This window comes from Halichoerus grypus, chromosome 12 (assembly GCF_964656455.1).
Source record: "Halichoerus grypus chromosome 12, mHalGry1.hap1.1, whole genome shotgun sequence".
Lineage (NCBI taxonomy): Eukaryota > Metazoa > Chordata > Mammalia > Carnivora > Phocidae > Halichoerus > Halichoerus grypus.
This window is the reverse complement of record NC_135723.1, coordinates 49,449,339-49,468,803: the sequence shown is the minus strand read 5'-3', so window position 1 is coordinate 49,468,803 and position 19,465 is coordinate 49,449,339. Positions and strand designations below refer to the sequence as shown.

Here is a 19,465-nt window from a genome sequence, read left to right as displayed (position 1 = left end):
CCCAGCATTTGCACTACTGGGTATTTACCCCAAAGATACAAATGTAGGGATCTGAAGGGGTACGTGCACCCCAATGTTTATAGCAGCAATGTCCACAACAGCCAAACTATGGAGGGAGCCAAGATGTCCATCGACAGATGAATGGATAAAGAAGAAATGGTGTATATATATACAATGGAATATTATGCAGCCATCAAAAGGAATGAAATCTTGCCATTTGCAACGACGTGGATGGAACTGGAGGGTATTATGCTGAGCGAAATAAGTCAATCAGAGAAAGACCTGTATTATATGACCTCACTGATATGAGGAATTCTTAATCTCAGGAAGCAAACTGAGGGTTGCCTTAGTGGTGGGGGGTGGGAGGGATGGGTAGCTGGGTGATGGACATTGGGGAGGGTATGTGCTATGTTGAGCGCAGTGAATTGTGTAAGGCTGTTGAATCACAGACCTGTACCTCTGAAACAAATAATATATATTAAAACAAAAAAAAAAGTAGGAAGGGAAAAATGAAGGGGGTGGAAATCAGAGGGGGAGATGAACCATGAGAAACTATGGACTCTGAGAAACAAACTGAGGGTTCTAGAGGTGAGGGGGGTGGGTGATGGGTTAGCCCGGTGATGGGTATTAAGGAGGGCATGTACTGCATGGAGCACTGGGTGTTATATGAAAACAATGAATCATGGAACACTACATCAAAAACTGATGTATGGTGATTAACATAACAATTAAAAAAGATGCCAGATTTGATAATAAAATATTTCTAAGTTAACCATAAAAAAAAAAAAAATACCCATCTGGAAAAGATAATGTGTGATTTCTCTTTAGTTACCTATATACAACTGCAATCTCTTTCTCAGGAAATTGTTTCTAATGTTACCTCTTCCCCCCGACAACATGAATTCCTTTTAAACCTGTGTAAGAATTCCATAAATCAAAGAAAACCTTTTTCTTCAATGTAATTTAAAGGTACCTTGATGGAGTGAAAATTGTGATAGAGGTATGTTAGCTGACCTCAAAACTTGATCACGACTCCCTGAATTCTCTGACCCCTTCCTGTTCTGCAGGCTCCTCAGCTTTGCTAGAGGCAATATGATCAGTTAGAAGTGCCCTGAGGAGGAATGAAGAAACACAGGATTTAGAATTTTAAGGAATTAGGGTGAAACTTAACAAATTTGAGTAAGTTCTTAGGGAGGACTAGATAGTTGGGGCAGATAATTAAAAATTTATAGTACCTGGTGAGTATAATTAGAGGTCTTTGCCTGTATTACCTTTTGGAAAACTATCAATCAAGCTCACTATAGAAATTATGCATTTGGAATTTTTAGTCCGTTATTCTTTTTGAGATCTTATTTCTAAGATTGTCAGTAAAGTGATACTTTTGGTAGTGGGTCTGAAACTGAAGAGGACTCTCCTGCTGCAGTTACAAGCCCAGATACCCTAGTTTAACTGGTGACTTAATGAAACATTAACAGATATAGCAGTTACTGACTTTGTTGCAGATTTGTTGGAATTCCTGGACTGTCTTTAAGGTTAATCAGAATAACTTATGTATTATGTACATGATTAAATCATACATGATATTTTAATGAAATCGCTGAAACTTGGCATTAAGAAGCTAGTTGTAAGTGGCATCTTCACAATTTATTTTGAAGCTTCAGAAACCTGGTGTCTGCTAGAAATGATGTCTTGTTTTGATGGTGTTAGGGAATAATTTTCAAGAAAGTAGAAAATGAGTTTCATACAGGTATGTGAAATTCTTAACATGCTCATGTTATTAATGAAAGAACCAGGCACAGGTTAGAATCCAGAGAAGCACACATTTTCATGAAATAAAGCAATACTGAAATGAACTCACATAGGCAAAACTGTCTTCCCCCCCCCCCCATGTGAGGGGTGTCAAACCTCCACTGGGCAGAGTGGATTTACATCTTGATAGGCACGTATGATTTTGCATTGCTGTCAGTTACCTGTAACTTGGTGAAAGTTGTAAAAGAGCTCAGAGGCCATGGAAGGTTTCATTCAGCTAATCTAGAAGGGTTGTCTCTAAACAATACATAGTCTTACACTGAAGACATTCAGTATCTCTTGATTCTCCTAAATTACAAAGGTTAGGATAGTGACCTAACAACCTTAGGTAATCCAGGTACTGCTTCCTGCCAACACTCTCACACTGTTCTAAATTCTAATTGTAAAAACATAAGTGGAATTGAGACTTGGCGTGGTAGTTGAAGTTCTTGTGTTGGTGGAAAGGAATGACACCTTCTTACCCTCTAGGCATTAAATTGCCCAAGACTGGTCTGAATTGGATAACATCCCAACGCAAGAAAATGGTGAGCTTAGTCAGAGACACTAAGCCACTTGGTTTCCGTGACTTCTTTTGAACTAATGCTCCTTTGTTCTCTTAAATTGTGTTGTATAGATTCTTAACGGATTCTCTTTTCTCTTAGCTCTTAACTTTCAAGCTGTACCCAAAGGTCCCTTGCAGATTAAATCCTTTCCTGCATAAGGTAGACACTGAGACAGCCCCTTGGAGAGCATACATGTTAAAGGGAACTGTGAAATTTTAACTTCTTGGTTTAAAAACCATTTTCAAATTGAAGATAGATTACGTCAAAATACTAAGATGTCCCAAATTAAGGCTGATAATTGAGTTATCTGCATACAGGAACTCAGAACTATCACCAGGACCCAGGTTATCTTATCTCTATAAGCTTCATTTCTGGGTTCCATGGAGGGGAGAAGACTTCAATAGAGCTAGCAGGTAAACCCTTTCAGGGTTAATTCTGCTTTTCACTTGATGATCATTTGCCTAGGGTATACATTTCTAAGTTTATAACTATTTTTTTCTTTCCCAGTACTTTGAAAATATATCATTGTGTCCTGGCTTTAATTCTGCTTGTGAGAAGTCTGTTGACCAGTATAATAGTATCCCTTGAAAGTCTAATTGTATCCCTTGAAAGTTACCTGCCTTTTCTGTCAGGCTGATTTTATTTTTATTTATTTTATTCGAGTTTTTAAATTCCAGTTAATGTACAGTGTAATAATAGTTTTAGGTGTCGAATTTAGTGAATCATCACTTACATATAACACCTGGTGTTCATCCTAACAAGTGCCCTCCTTAATCCCCATCACCCACTTATTCCCCCTGCCCAACCCTCATTCAGTAACCCAAAATTTATTCTCTATAGTTAAGAGGCTTTCCTGGCTTGTCTCTTCCCCTCCCTCACATATGTTCACTTGTTTTGTTTCTTAAATTCCACATATGAGTGAAATCCTGTGGTATTTGTCTTTCTCTGATTGACTTATTTCACTCCATATAATACTGTCTACTTCGATCCATGTCCTTGCAAATGGCAAGATGTTCTTTTTTTTTTTTTGGTTGAGTTATACTCCATTGCACATATATTCCACATCTTCTTGATCCATTCATCAAGAGATGGACATTTGGGCTCTCTCCATAGTTTGGCTATTGATAATGCTGCTGTGAACATCAGGATGCATGTGTCCCTTCAAATCTGTGTTTTTGTATTCTTTGGGTAAATAACTAGTAGTGGGAATGCTGAATCTTAGGGTAGTTGTATTTTTAACTTTTTTCAGGAAACTCCATACTGTTTTTCAGAGTGGTTGTACCAGTTGGCATTCCTACCAACAGTGTAAGAGGTATCCCCATTTCTCGGTATCCTCGCCAACACCTGTTGTTTCTTGTGTTGTTAATTTTAGCCATTCTGGCAGGTGTGAGGTGATATCTCATTGTAGTTTTGATTTGCATTTCCCTAATCATGAGTGATGTCAAGCATCTTTCACATGTCTGTTAGCATCTGTATGTCTTCTTTGGACAATGTCTGTCCAAACTCTTTATCTCTCCTCCTAGTACGAATGATAGGTTTGCTGGATAGAGTAGTTCTTGGCTGCAGATTTTTCCCATTCAGCACATTGAAGATACCATGCCACTCTCTTCTGGCTTGCCAAGTTTCTGTGTGGAGATCTGTGGCTAGCCTTACGGGCCTTCCCTTGTAAGTTAGTTACTGCTCCTGAGAGTAATGGCTTTATGAAGAAGAGTTCATATAGTTCTCAGGGCCTGGTGTTTCAGCGGGTCTCTGCTGTGTACTCTGCACTCTGCCCTCTGCTGCTGAGTTTTGGCTGCTCTGTCCTCTGGTCAGTCATCTATAGAAGCTCTTCTTGCCTGTAGTGGGCAGTGTTTGGACCTTGGCCAGAGTGTGGCAAGTTTAAACTAGATGTGCTCTGGTCTGCTTGTTAAATGAGACCTGATACTACTTCCACTATAACTGAAGCCTTGCAGAACCCTATGGTTGGAAGACGTGATGTATGTGGGGGTTCCTGCTGGTATTTGGGGGAAGGGGCCCACTGTACTGGGCTATAGGCACACTTGCCTGAGAAAAGCAGTAGCAGCAGAGCACTGGGGGTGGGACTTGGTTTAAGCAGGTTAGGCAGCCAGTGTTGGAGCTAGGCTGTTTACTGAAGCTGCTTTCTGCTGAAGGATTAAGGAAGGAAATGGTGCCAGTCAGCTCCTTTGTTCCCGGAGAGGGGTCTCTGTGCTTACTGCTCTCAGGGAAGCACCCCCAGAAGAGTGCATAATTTCCCTATGTACATCCCAGGCATTTTTCAGATTGCTGTTTTCATGCAGTCTGTCTCCAGGTTGCTTGCTTGCCTGCCTGGAGCAGTGCAATACCCTTTGGGCTCTATCCCAGCTAAACCTGCTGACTTTTAAAACTCCAAATTTTAATGGTGTGCTATGGCAGAGGGGGTGGGCTGTGCTGGTCTTCTGGGGGGAGGGTCTCACCACACTGGGATGGATGCAGGTTTTACCTAGAAGGGCAGTCACGCCAGAGTGAGGGGGCCTGCAATTTGCAGCAAAGTAGGCTAAACAGCCAGTGTCTGGGTTAGCTGCCCTCGGCTGGTGTCTCTGCACCCATGCAGAGGGGTGGGGGAGGGGAATGGTGCCCACTGGCTCCTTTGTCCCCAGAGAGGCGTTGCTGCAAACTCCACGTCTCACAGATGCTAGAAGAGCAAACAGTCTCTCCCTTTGTGCCTTAAGTGACCTTCCAATCATGCCCCGGGTGGTTAGCCTGCTTTCTCTCCCGGAGCAGGGCAGTGCCCTAAGGCTCTGTTCCAGCATGACCTCTAAAAACTCCAGTCTTTGAGCCCTGCTGGTTGTAAAAACTCAGGACCATCAGCCTCCATAGTTTTCCCAGCCAGTGGCCTTGGGGAAGTGGTCTCCTCCTGAGACCCCTCTGCACTCCTGTGTCTCTCTCAGCTCTCTCTGACCAGGGCTCCCTCACCTCCACGGTACTTGCAGTGCATTTCTTCCCCAAACTACATCTCTGCACTTTGTACTTTCCTCCATGTGGCTCTTCTCTCCCTCTAGTTGTGCAGTTTGTTCTGTCAGAACTCAGGTCAATTTCTTGGGTATTTAGAATGATTGGATAATTACCTCATTACTTTAGAGGGACAAGGCAAGTCTAGGTCCTCCTACTCCATCACTATCTTAGCTATGGAGGGTCCATCAGGTTGATTTCTAAAGTCCCTTATTTTTTTGCAGGTAATGTGCACTCTCTGTAATAGGTGACTAGATAAGAATTTTTTTGTCCCTTGTATTTATTCATGAGTTTTGATTTACATCTTACCCATTTCTAGAAACTTCTGTACCATTATCCTTTAAATATTGACCTTCCCCCATTTCCCACCCTACGGCTTTCTCTCTTTTACTTCTGCCTCACTGTATGTATGGTAAACCTTACCCTGTCCTCTTATTACCTTTTTTTTTCCCATGTGTGCAAGTGCATGCGTGTGTAGGAGGGTGGTGTCTTCTGGGAAAATTCAGTTCTCATTTTTTCAGCCCTTACGTAATTTCTTGTTGAAGTGTTCTTCCAATTAAAATTTTAATTTTTAGAAGTTTGATTCAGTCCTTTTCAAATGTCATTGGGCTCCTTTTTCTTATGATTTTATATTCTATTTTTCAGTATTTAAATATGAATATTTAATACACTGTAGCTAATGTAATTCTTTGTAGTTCTTCATTACTTCACTTGTGATTTGTTTACTCTTCTGTTGAGTAAACTGTATTGTAGGCCCATGTTTGGCAAGACATTATAAGTAGGAGTCCTTTGGGCATGGGATGAGGATATGTTTCTGGAACAGATTTGTGTTGGTTCTGCTGGGGATCCTGAGGGCTTTACCATTTTGGGATCTCTTTATGTTAATTTTTGGCTTGAGGTTTTATGCATCTTATGGTAATGTTAAGCCAAAATCTGAACTTATATCAAATCAAGGTGATAGTTAAGACTTCTCAGGGGAGATTCCCCTCCCCTTCAGAATCCAAACCAGGACAGCAAACAATTCTGTGCAGTCCTACCACACTGGATACTGTACTTTAGGTGGTCTACCTTTTAAATGGTTACATGGATCTTTATGTGAGGACCACAGTTCTACCTGACCAAGTAGCATAGGCTCAAAATGTCATTCCTCAATCCTTTTCATTTGTTTAAAACCTCTTATTAACACAAACATCTCTGCTGTTTTCCTTGAGTTCTGGCTCTGATGTTAGTCCTAGGGAGTTACCTAGTGAGTCCTAGTTTAAAAAAAAAAAAAAACTTAAAAAAAAAAAATTTAAAAGTCACGCTGGGGGGAGAAAAGCTGTTAATAACATATCTTCTTTTTTAAATAGCAAGAGGTTTTGCAAGATAATTTGTCAGCCATACTGCTGAAAGTACAAGAGTTTTACTAAGTATAAATTACTTGTATATTTCTGCATATTTCCAGAGATGAAAAGCAATAATAAGGGCATTGTTCTAAGAGAGATGTTGGCAAGGGTAAAATAACTTGGAACACAGAAATGACAGAGAATCATTTTAGGACTTCTAAGCTAGCTCTTATATTCACAAAACTGCCAGTAATAACATGAATTTGAAAATGACAGTGCATCAGGAAAGCAGCCTCCTCGAGATGTGCTCCCGAGGGAAGATACTTCCTTAATTACTTGCACGAATTTAAGCCCTCTGTTCTTGCATCTCTAATCATGTTTTATCCTCTTCTTAATCAACTTCTGACAATAACCATCAGATTTATTGCTCCTGCTTTTGCACCTTCAGTTTACTCATCAGTGCACAGCAATCTGGCTTTTTTCTCCTCTGACTCCTCTAAGTGCACCTGTAACATCTCAATTCCTAAATTAGATGTGCATTTTTAGTCTGTTGTAAAATAAAGAAGCTGACTGGCTTTTATATTTGGCTCCTTGAAGGGAGAATGGAAATATTTGGGATTTTCCAAGTACTAGGATGGTCTTTGTGGGTGTTCTTTTCTTTTATGAGCGCCTTGGATCTCCCCTGAGCTTATGCTAATGAGATCACTCAGGATGGAGGCTGGTCACCAGAAATACTATTGGTGTCTAATAATGGTGATTGGAGATTTGAGGCTTTGAATCAGCCCCACCTCTGGGGGAGAGGAATAGGGCTGGAGACTGAATTCAACCACATGGTCGGTGATTCAATTGCTCATAATGCCAAAATGATATCCCAGTAAAAACCCTGGATGCTGAAGCTCAGGGAAGCTAACTGGTTGAACAGTGGTGTGCTGATAGCATGGCACTTGCTTATTCCATGAGGAGAGGGCACCAGGGAAGCTGTGTTGTGCACTCTCCCAGACCCTGCCCTGTGTGTCTCTTCATTTATCTGCTCTGACCAAAATATCCTTGGTCATAAATGTGTAATCTGAAGTAATCATAATCAAAATGTAGTCATAATCATTTTCCTGAGTTCCAGGAGTTTTGGTGAACTTCAGTGGGGGCTGTGAGAACCTCGTGCACTTGGAGCCAGTTGGTCAGGATTATATGTGATGTGAGGACCTCACTTGTGTCTGGTGTCTATAGTAACGGCAGTCTGGTTGTGAACTGTGGGGATTGTGCTAACTCCAGTTGACTGACATTAGAAATGAATTGTATTCTAACATACCAATGTATACCCAATGGCTTAGTTAAGTTTGACAGTGTTAACCAGATCTTCCTTCTGCAGCTCTACCTTGTCTTCTGTGACTATAGTATTTACCTTTTTTTTTTTTTGACCTCTCTTTTCAGATCCATCGTCCATACTCTAAACATTCCCTTTAACTTCTATTATAACTTAACAAAGTATTTCTGAGCAATGAAAATCATGCTCATGTTACTTAACTGAAAAAATGACCTACAGTAAAATTCACTTTAGGGAAGGTACATAGTCTGAGTGTTTGTATCTATAGATGATTGTAATCACAGCAGAACTTTCTAACACTCCAAAGAGTTGCCTTCTGGTGCTGCTTGGTACTCAGACCCTTGCTCTCTTCCTAATCCCTGTCAACTATTGATGTGTTCTCTATCCCTGTGTTTTTGTCTCTTCCAGAGTACTGTATAAAAAAAATCCTACAACATGTAACTCTGGGAGATGATTATTCTACTTGGTACAAAGCATTTCCATGTAACCATTTTACCACTTGACATGTTCTCTCCAAAATTTCTGTCATGCTACACCTTCTTTGTTATAATTCCAGACATTGTATGTTCAACTTCCAGCTGAACAGAACCACTGAAATTTGCCTTTTTCAGCAGGTCTGAATTCATTAATACTACCTGATCTCTTTCCTTGAATTAGCTTCTGGAGACAAGGGGGGAACCATTGATTTCCTGCCCAACCACCTTCCCCCCCTCACCAAGAGGAAATAACCTAAGACTTGAAGTTTAGAAAGATGACTGTCTTCCTGGTTTTATATGTGGAGTACAGGAGGAGATTGAGGGAACTGAAATTAGTTTGGGATCTACAGTATTGATCCAGCTGAGTGGTGAAGGTCTCTTTAAGCCAATTAAAATAGAGAAAGAAGTAGAGGTTGGGGGAAAAAAAAATGTTAAGGGACTTGGATTGGCTGGACCTGATTGGATGATGTGAGCCATGAGGTAATAAGACACGAGTACTTTTCTATGCTTCAATTTTTCTTTGCCATTCCCTTCCAGTAGATCTGATCTTCTCTTGTGCTAAAATCCCTGTGCTCCTGCACTCCCTGCATTCTTCCGAGGTTGTGTGAAATTAGTTGAGACACTGAATTGCTTGCCTAAACTAGGCAGACCTACCGATGGATATAGTACTTAAAGAGTTTATTTAAAAAAAAATTATTTTTTAAATATTTATTTGAGAGAGCACGCACAAGCTCAAGGAGCAGGGGGCAGGTGCAGAGGGAGAGGAAGAAGACGACTCCCTGCTGAGCCCAGAGCCTGATGTGGGGCTCGATCCCAGGACCCTGAGATCATGACCCGAGCCCAAGACAGATGCCAAACCGACTGAGCCACCAAGGTGCCCCTAATTAAAGATTTTCAACTGCTTGTGATCTTATCAACACTTGACCAAGGTACATCTTACTGCTTATCTCATAACAGTCCCCTATACTTAATATATTGGGTGGTTTTTCCAGTATTAAGGCAAAAGGGATTTTTGTAGACTTCCAGACCTTAGTTTTTTTTCTATATCTGAATATGGAAGTGGCACAGGCTTCCTCAACCTTGGCACAATTGACATTTTGGGTAAGATGCTTTCTGTTGGGGGACTATCCCATGTCCTGTAGGATGGTTAGTTTTTAGTTAGAAAATCTGAGTACTTTTCTGAAGAGAAGCAGTGTAATTAATAACCAGAAACTCTGACATGTGGGTGTATGAGTGTGTGGGCAATATTTGTGTTTTATAGTAGGGCTATACTTGGTAATGATTAAAGAACACTTCAGAAGTAAAAGTTAATATGTGTGCATCAGGAAGAATATACAGTATTAGAAATTTATGCAAAGTATTGTGGGCTTATTTTAAAAGAGCTGAAAAATGACTTGGCAGATGATGTTATTTTCCAAACAAAGAATCTTAAGTAGAATGGACCATGGCTAACAGTAACTTGTACTGGCTTTCTATTGGTTAGTTTTGATCATGATCAAGTGCATTGAAGCTCAGAGTTCAGTATTAGGTGGGGGTCAGGTAATAAGTGCTCCTGGGCCATTGGATTCTGTATCTTACTGGAGGGAAAGAAACATTGGTATTAAGTCCTACGCCTAAAGAAGCAATTTGATTTGTGAGAAAGCAGTGAATTCTGATGATCTAGTGGGAAAGTTGAGGCATATTTTGACAAAAGTTGAAGTGTCCAGGGCAGGTGGTGAATTATTCCCTGACTACTAGGGAATGAGGTAAGCCTTGATCTGTTCCTGATGTTGAAAAAGCTGCGTGAAAAGCTTTTGTTTTGCTTATCTCAAACTACTACCCCTGTATATTCTATGTATTACTCTCAAATGAAGTTGGAGAAGGGGGGCAGATCAAGGAACCATGATATGTCTAGGAATTAAAATGTAATAAAGCTTATTAAACGTTGAGAACATCCATGAAGAATACTTCAGATCATTTTAGATTTAAGTTAAATGGTACTACTTTAATTTTCACGACTTAAAGTTGAGTATATCAAATGCGGACCTTATTCTTGCTACATATACTATTTTTTAGGGGCCCTTGGAGTGATAGAGCAATTTGGATAGGTTTTTATAAAATACTTACATTTCTGTATTGAATATTTTTTATGGAAGGAGATTTGAGGTATTCTTTTATCAAAATATGAAATATTCAAAATCTCATAATGGCCGATGATTACCTTTAGAGATGTGATTGTGTAAACGTGTATTAAGTAGTCTTAGACTAAAGACAACTCAGGTAAATGAAATTGTAATTATATAGTCAGGATTTCTATAGTGCATTGTCATAATTAGCTTGAATGCCGACATGTGAGTAGGAGTACATGTCAGCACCTGCTCTGTGTATGGAGAAGTATTGTTCAAATGTGCTTTTAAAAGTAAACAGAAGAGGTGGGGTTCATTTTTCCACATTGTATGATTTGTATCTCTGATGATTTCCATGCATTGACGTGTGGAAATACTTTCATAGATGAGCTTGAGAGGCAGGTAATCACAGTGGTGCTGAGCTGTTAAGCTTCCATTCGGGGCTTATTAGGCTAATTCCCAATGAGACCTTATATCTGACAACTCAGAATTGTGCTTAATGTAACTACTGCTAGAGATGGCTCTATTGTCGAGGCAACTAAATGACTCTGTCCATACTTGGGTCTTAATTTGGGTGCTTTATATTTCAGAAAAGATCGATATAACTGATGATTTAGGTTTCTGAAAAAAAGTCTCTTTCTGTGGAAACAGCTATGGAGCACATGCCTGTCAATTTAAGCATCTTTATTCTAGATCTGTTTAAACCAGATAGTTGAGTGAGTAGTAGTTGGAGGAAAAACAGGGTCGGCCAGAGAATGATTTTTTTTTTTTTTTTTGACATGTGATTCTTTTCATGGGCATTTTGTTGAGTAAGCGAGTTAGTCACCTTGTGCTTTTTTAATTTTAATTTTTATTTTTTTATTATGTTATGTTAATCACCATACATTACATCATTAGTTTTTGATGTACTGTTCCATGATTCATTGTTTGCATATAACACCCAGTACTCCATGCTTTAAGTGGTTTTCCTATTGCACTACTTGTTAGCTGATCTCTAGGCCTCCATTAAACCAGAACCTTACAAAGTCTGGAATATACCAATCCTACCCTAGTAGCATCACAAATGTGGATGGTTTTCTTCTCTTGAGAAGTTTTTATTGGTCAAAGTGAGAGTCCATAAATACACTTTTAGAAATTAAAAAAAGGGGAACCTGAAAAGCGCTTTGGACACCTCCAGATCTACCACCTGAACATTACAGTTGCTTTAAAACTATATCCCTGCCTCGATCCTATTTATTTCCCCCACATGGATAAACATCCTGAAATTTGTTTTTATTCGTGTCCCCCCCCCCCCCATTTTGTAGCATGTATTCCTAAAGGACATACTAGGTTTCTGTGCTTTTTTTTATACCCCTGTAAAAAAAATTATTTGTACGATTCAACTTCTGTTTTGCTTTTATTTTGACAGCACTTCTGCAAAAAAAAAAAAAAAAAATACATTTAGGGACATATATTCATGTGAATCTTTGTAGCTATCATGTGTTCATGATCACTGCTTTATATCACCATTCATCTATTTGTAGTTGGTGAACATGTTTTCTTTAATTTTTGCCAGTGCAAGCATTGCTAGCATGAACATTACTATTAATGTTTTAAGTACATGAGCAAGGATTTCACTAGAGTCGAGATAAATGCATATTACCATTTTGATCAGATGATGCTAAATTAATTTCCAAATGTGTACAAATTCTACTCAATAGGGTATAACAGGAGTTTGAGTTAGAGCCATGTCCTTTCCAATTCATACTGTTAGATTGACTTTTTCCTAATCCAGTTAGTGGAAAATGCTTTCTCTTTGTGGTTTAATTTAGTCTTTTGTTAATAGGTTGGGCAATTCTTCAAGTACTTAAAGATTTATATGTTCTCACTGAATTGCCCATGAAAGTCTTTTGCCCCTATTTTTCTAATTTAAATTTTAGTTTCATATTGGTATTTTTCAAGTAAAAACTGATTTCTAGGAATTACTTAAATACTGTACACACAAATACTCTGCTGGTTATATGCCCCGTAATAATTTTCTAGCAGTTTATTTTAATGTAGTGAAAAATACTAATGTCTTCATTTACGGCCTTTGTTTTTTGTATGAGGTCTGAGGGAGGAAGCCTGGGTGCCTTGGTTTCAGATCGCAGCAGTGAAAACATTGAAATGTATGCTGATGTGGGGTAGTTTGAAGGTAATGGGGCTTGCTGATGGATTCAATTTGGAATATGAAAGGAGAGAAATCCATGATCAAGGTTTTGACAAGAATAACCAGAGGAATAGAGTTGACCTTTATGAAAATGGGAAGTGTATGGAGGAGCAGGTTTGGAATATGTGGTATGTGTGAAATCAAAACTGATCTCAGTATGTTATAGTTGAGGCGTATCTCTTGATTGGAGAAGTTAAATAGGGTATTTGGGTATGAAAGTCCAGAATTGAAGGGAACATTCTAGGATAGCCGGATAGATTGGGAAGTTCTCATATAGACAGTATGTGAAGTGTTGTAACTTGATGAGGTCGCTTAAAGAATGAGGGTAGCTAGAGAACTTTGAGGTCCCAGCTTGGGAACATTTGACCATTTAGAATGAGGTTTTAGAGCGTGAGAGTGAGGTGGTTGTTTGAAAATTGTTTCTGAAAGCCACATGAACAAATGCTCTTGAGAAAACAGAGCTCTCCATTGGATTTGGCCATGTGGGGGTCATGGGTGATATTGCTAAATATGTATTTGTGGATGTGGGGAGACATAATCCTCATTAAAGTAGATTGCAAAGAACATGGGAAGAGGCAGACATTGGAGATATTAAGTAGTACGGATAGTTCTTCAACAGACTTTGTCTGAAACTGACTAGGAGAAATTTGGTCCTAGTTGGAAGATAGGTGTGATCAAAGGAGGAATGACTTGACTTGAGATGTCACAGAATGCCTGGACACTAATGAAGATAGTTGAGTAAAGGAATAAAAATTGATGGGGCAGGATAGGAGGAGGACTGTTGCTGTAGAGAAAGACTTGAGAGGGAATGGGGGCCAGTGAGTAGGTAGAGATGCTGGCTTTTGCATAGGAGCTTGGGAATTTTTATAGTTCTCGGAATAAATTTTTAACTTTTTTGTTACACGTTAAGTGTTTTCTTTCTGACGCTATTGTAAATGAATTTTTTCTTTTTGAATGGTACATTGCTAGTACAGAGATAGAAGTGATTTTGTTGTTTTTTTTGTTGGTCTTGTCCTGTGCCTTCTTGCCAAATGTGTTTATTCCTAGTTTTTTAAAGGGAATTCATCAGGATTTTCTATAAAATATTATCTGCAAATACAGATAGTTTAAATCCTTTTGGATGCCTTCTATTTTTTCTTGACTGATTTTCCTGACTAGAACTTCCAGTACAATGTTTAATAGAAGTGGTGACAGTGGATATATTTTTGTTCTTGATATGAAAGCAAAAATAGAGAGTATTTATCAAATATGATGATACCTGTGGGTTTTTCATAGTTGCCCTTTATTGGCTAGAGCAAGTTCTGTTCCTAATTTTGTTGAATGCTTTTTTCATGAAGGAGCATTGCATTTTGTCAGATGCTATTTCTGCATCTGTTTGAGTGTTTCTGGATTTTTTTGCCCTTTAATGTGAGAAATGACAATGATTTTTGGGTATGTTGAATCAATTTTGCATTCATGGGATAAATCCCACTTGGTTATGGTATGTAACACTTATTGCCAAATTTGGTTTGTTAGTATTTTGTTGAAGATTTATGCATCTGTATTCATCAGGGGTTTTGGTCTGTAGTTGTACTTTTTTGTGATGCCTTTGTCTGGTTTTGGCAGTACTCATCTTACCGAGTGGGTTAGGAAGCATTCTCTCCTATATTACTTCTTGGGATAATGTGAGGAATTGGTATTGAAGATTTTTCTTTTCTTTCTTTATTTTTGGTATAACCAGTGAAGCTGCATGGATTTTCTTCGTGCGAAATAAAAATTTCTAATTCTGTTTTCGTACTTGTTATAGGTCTATTCAAATTGTCTATTACTGAATCAGTTTTTATAGTTAATGCCTTTCTAGGAAACAGAAATTTCATGTAATTTGCTGAAAATTCCTTATTTCTGGGAGGTTGGTAGAAACACCACTTTGATTCCTGATTTCACTAATTAGAATCTCCTCCCCCACTTGGTTCATCCAGTTAAAGTTTGTCAATCCTGTTAATTCTTCAAAGAACTGAGTTTGGATATTGATTTTTTCCCCTCTTTTTATACTCTCTACTTCATTTATTCTAATCTCTATTTACTACTTGATTTAATTTGAGGGTGTTCTGTTGTTATAATTGGTGTTGTTTTTCCAAAAATCTTAAGATAGGAGTGTAAGTCTTAAGGTAGAAGGTTTTGGCCTTGAGAATGTCTTTATACATAGACATGCACAGCTATAAATTTCCCTCTTACAACTGCTTCAGCTGCATGCTGTGTTTCAAATTGTATCTTTTCATCTCAGTATCTTCTGTTTCTCTAATTTCTTCTTGGGTTCATTATTAGTATGTACACTTTCCACAGTTTTGAAATTCTCACATGTAAGTTTTTTGACAGATTTTTTTGAGGTGTAATTGATATACAACGTAAGTTTCAGTTGTACAACATAATGTTTCTACATTTGTTTACATTGTGAAATGATCACCAAAATAAGTTAACATCTGTCACCAGACATAGTTACAGAATCCTTTCCTTAGGATTTTTAAGATCTCTAAGCAACTTGATACTGTGGAGTATTAATTATAGCCCATGCTGTACATTACATCCCCAGGACTTAATTTGTCACTGGAAGTTTTACCTTTTGAATGTTCTCATCCATTTTGCCCACCTCTGTCCCCCGACTTCTGGCCACCAATCTGTTGTATCTTTTAGCCTTTACATATATATGGGTGAGATCATAAGGTATTTGTCTTTCTCTGACTTGCTTCACTTAGCACATTGCCCTTGAAGTCCATCCATATTGTTGTTGAAAATACTTACTTTGTTGAAGCAACTTCATTATGGCTGAGAAATACTTCCTTGTGGATATATGTAGCACATGTTCTTTTTATCCATTCATTGGTTGGTAGACCTTTAGTATCAGTTCTAGATGGTGATAGTCTCCCTCCCATTTCCTCAGGACTTACTGTTACTGTTGTATGTGACTTGGCTGGTCTATTTCAGTAAAGTCTTGTTTCCCCCTACCCAGTGAAGTCTCTAAAATCACTATACAGAGGGTGCAGTCTTGGGCATGAATGTAGCCAGCCTGGAATGAAAGTAGTTTAGTAGGGTTCCTTTTGCCTTTTGTTGTTAATCTCTTACTGTCTCTGATACCACACTCGACTGATAAACTCTTCGTTGCCTGAAATTGCTTGCTTGCTTTCTCTGTCTCTTTCTCTCTCTCTCTCTCTTTCTCTCTCTGTTTCTCTTTCTTTCTTTTTCTTTCTTTTCTTTTTCTTTTCTTTCTTTTCTTTCTCTCTGTCTCTCTGTCTCTTTCTCTCTCTTTTTCCTTTTTCTTTTTCTCTTTCTTTCTCTTTCTCTTTCTCTCTCTCTCGCTCTCGCTCTTTAGCTCTTTCTTTCTTTCTCTCTTTCTTACAATGCCTGAGCTACAAAATGCTCTATAATCTGATTCAATTTAACTTTGGCTCCATGGCAAAGGTAGTTTTTGAGGTCAGTATTGGAAGTTTGCTCTGATTCCAGGGGGGCTGTTGCTACTTGTCTCTCTCTCTGTGGTTATCTCTGGTAAACTTGCTTACCAATAGTTGAGCTTTATGCTGTCTTGTAGCTACCACCTTCCTCTTAATTGCTTAGCACGGTAGTCTCCATTTCTTTTGCAAGTGCACTTAGGTTTAAACTTGGTCACAGTCAGTTATACAAGGTGAGTTCCCTTTGGGAGAACTTGATAGTTCTGTTCTTACAGCCTGTCTCTCTCCCTGTAAAAAATCACCACACTGCTTCTCAGTGGGGCATAATACCTTGTTTTTCTAAGTGACCCTTCTACTTCATGAGCAGAGTGGTCCATGGAGATATTTGAAGACTCTTAACTTTTTGTTATGCTTCTCCTGGTGTGAAACCTCTGCCCTGTGTGAGATTGGGGGTTAAGGGTGTTCAGGGCCCAGTATACATTCTGTGTTTACTGTGCCTGGGGTAGATATTCCACTTGGTAGTGAAGGCTATGTAGTGGGAAGGGAGTCTCCAATCTCTTGTCCACAGTAGGCTTTAATTTAGCCTCTGTGACCTTGGGCTGAGTAGAATGGGAAATGCTAGCCCTCTGTCCTTTGAACTGGGAGATAGGGGGAGAGGAAAGCCCCATCTTTTCAGCCATACCTACTCTGAGTGGAACTTCAGTCACACTGAGCTGCATGGATGATTAAGGAAGAAATAGATCATGACTTGAGTACCACAAGCTCTGTTTTTACCAAGTTTTAGTTGATACTCTTAAAAAATGTTTCATCTGGTGCATGCCCTTCAAGGATTTTAAATGGTTGTAAAATATTTTTCACTAGTTCTTTTGCTGGAGAGAAAGTCTGCTAAAGTCCTCATGCTGCCACTTTGTGACTCATTCTCTTTTTAATATATTTGCTTCATGGCCTGGTATAGAATTCCAGCATTACCTATACATAGTTGCAATATAAATAGAACTTTTCCCTTAAAAAGCTCTCTCTATATATGTATGCATGCAAATCTGTTTCTTTTGTATTCTTTTATTGATAGGTGTCAGGCTTGACCAGTTGGGTTTTCTTCTTATTTATCTTTCACCTACTTGGACATGACTCCCTCTGTATCAGCCCTGGCGGTCTCCTCATTTTTGCTTTTATTTCTGGGCTCCAAACTTCTACTTGAGTCACTGGAAATGGTGACAGTTTATAAACTGTCTACTTGGCTCACATATTAGCTTTGATTTTCAGCCAGTCTCTGGGATTTTATAAGCTAGTTTATGGGCTATCTATCTTGCACAGATACTGTTCTTCTCAAGATCAAATTGGCTGGCTCATCAGTTTGATGTGCTGTAATATCTATGTGTTTGTTACGTGGAAGATAAGAACTTATGGAGGAGGTTTGGTTAATGGCCGACCACAGGAGAACTGTATTTTAAAGCCACTTCTCCAAAAGAGTTGTCTGGTAATGACTTTCAAGTCTACAATGAAACACTATTAAAGATAAAGGGGATAAATTGTCAGGTGTGAAGGTACCTTTGTGTAATGTTGAGATGCATCTATAGGGGCGACAGCTTTTATCAGAGCAATTAAAATCAATGGCTACTTTACCTGAGGGAATGTTGCTCTAAGATGGTTTGGAGGGAATGGTTGTTCACAGGAATTAGAGTGAGACATAAATTCATTGTTACTTAGGCTCAGTCTCATTTTGGGGATCTTTGGGAATGGATCTGTTGCCTTAATTATCTGTGTTGAAAGTAAAACTTTTGAAGGCACACTAATAAGTATTGATGTGTACCATGTCCATTTTTTCCACAGTAACTCTTCTTTCACCCTTCCACTTCTCGGAATACCCCTTGGATCTTAGCATTCTGATCTAGTATTAGATTTCAGTGGCCAGTGAGCAAAAGAATTTGTGAACCTATAATGGAAAAAAGAATCCCTATCTCTTTCATGGAACTGTAATATTGAGAAAGAGGGTTTTTGATAGTGAAATACTGCTTTAAGAACCAAATCAGCACTTGTTCAAATATTTTCTTGAGGTTACTTGTTAAAGCTAGGAATACAATCTCCCCAAAATGCGAGAGGTCAGGGTTTAACTTTGAAATAGGTTCTAGGTGAAATAAATGTTAACTGGATCTCTGTTTGTTCTTTAGGCAGCAGGAGCAATTCGACCTCTTGTATCTACTGTAATCAGTCCATCTGCCGATGGTTGCTTAGACCATTCACTAGAACGTGCCAGACACAGAGCAAGTGAAATGCCACAGGCTTTTCGATTTGATGTGATCTATGAAGCATATCAGCAGGTAAGAATCCTGATTTCTGAAAATGTCTATGTTGGGGTCCACAAGAATACTCCTCTTTTTGGAGATTTGCTGGGAGATTCCACGTATAGTTAGACTCAAGTTAAAATTGCTAACAGTGAAGTAGAGTGGATTCACAGCTGAGTCATAGGAGAAACACATGCAGAGTTTGGGAGGATCCATGTGTATTCTTGCTTAGGTTCTTATCTTCCCCTGAGGGGTCACACAAAGCATCATCTTCTCCCCCACCCACCAGCAATGAAAATTTAGCAACATGTGGGTGATGGTTCTCTTCAGGGAAGCCCATTAGAGTCTGGTGTTCAAGGTGTTTATTGGGGTTGGTCACATAGGCATCCCCTGCCTCAGCATGTACAAAAGCTTCAGATTCCCAGAAGGAAAGCAGGTGTCTAACATGAGCAATGTTGTTTATGCAAATAGTATGAGCATAGTTGAACCACACTTAATAACTGTTCACTGAGAAAACTACAAGAGCCAATTTCCCATATCCAGGTGGAAGGGTAGTCTTTCTAACCATTTAAGGCCTGTATGGTAAGTTTCTTGCACAGCTGTAGATACCTTTATCATTTGAATTCACACACTAACTTCTTCTAAAATCTCACATAATCGATTTGTGTTTAGAAATTTTTCTTTGTTTTTATGTTCTGAAAATGCTTTGGGACGTTTTGCTGACATTTATTGCAAATTTATGGATTAAATAGTTATTGATTATTAGGTATTTTGCTTATCAGAAACTTCCCAGTGAAATAAGTTAGAACTAACTCACTGTTCGGCAGATGTTAAACAATCAGTGAAGAGTTTGGAATAGATGGACTTTTAAGAAAATGAAGGTAGTGGTAATAGGAATATTGACATTTATAATACAAAATGCCTCTTACCTTGGATAGAAGGTGGTCACATACATAATAAATTGAATGAATCTTGATTGGTTAGTTTTAAAATGAGATGATGTAAAT

General features: G+C 38.8%; 1 protein-coding gene across 6 annotated transcripts in view; it reads left to right on the top strand.

Annotated features, from left to right (window-relative positions):
* The window catches only part of CRPPA (CDP-L-ribitol pyrophosphorylase A), a 407,209-nt gene that overhangs the window by 19,597 nt on the left and 368,147 nt on the right, over positions 1-19,465 (top strand). For 5 of the 6 annotated variants that reach the window (XM_078059331.1, XM_078059334.1, XM_078059333.1 and 2 more), the window contains exon 3: positions 18,345-18,494. The exons of the other annotated variant lie outside the window; for it this stretch is intronic. In XM_078059331.1, the coding sequence (XP_077915457.1) occupies positions 18,345-18,494 (150 nt within the window). The remainder of the gene's footprint in view (positions 1-18,344; positions 18,495-19,465) is intronic. 6 annotated transcript variants of the gene reach the window in all.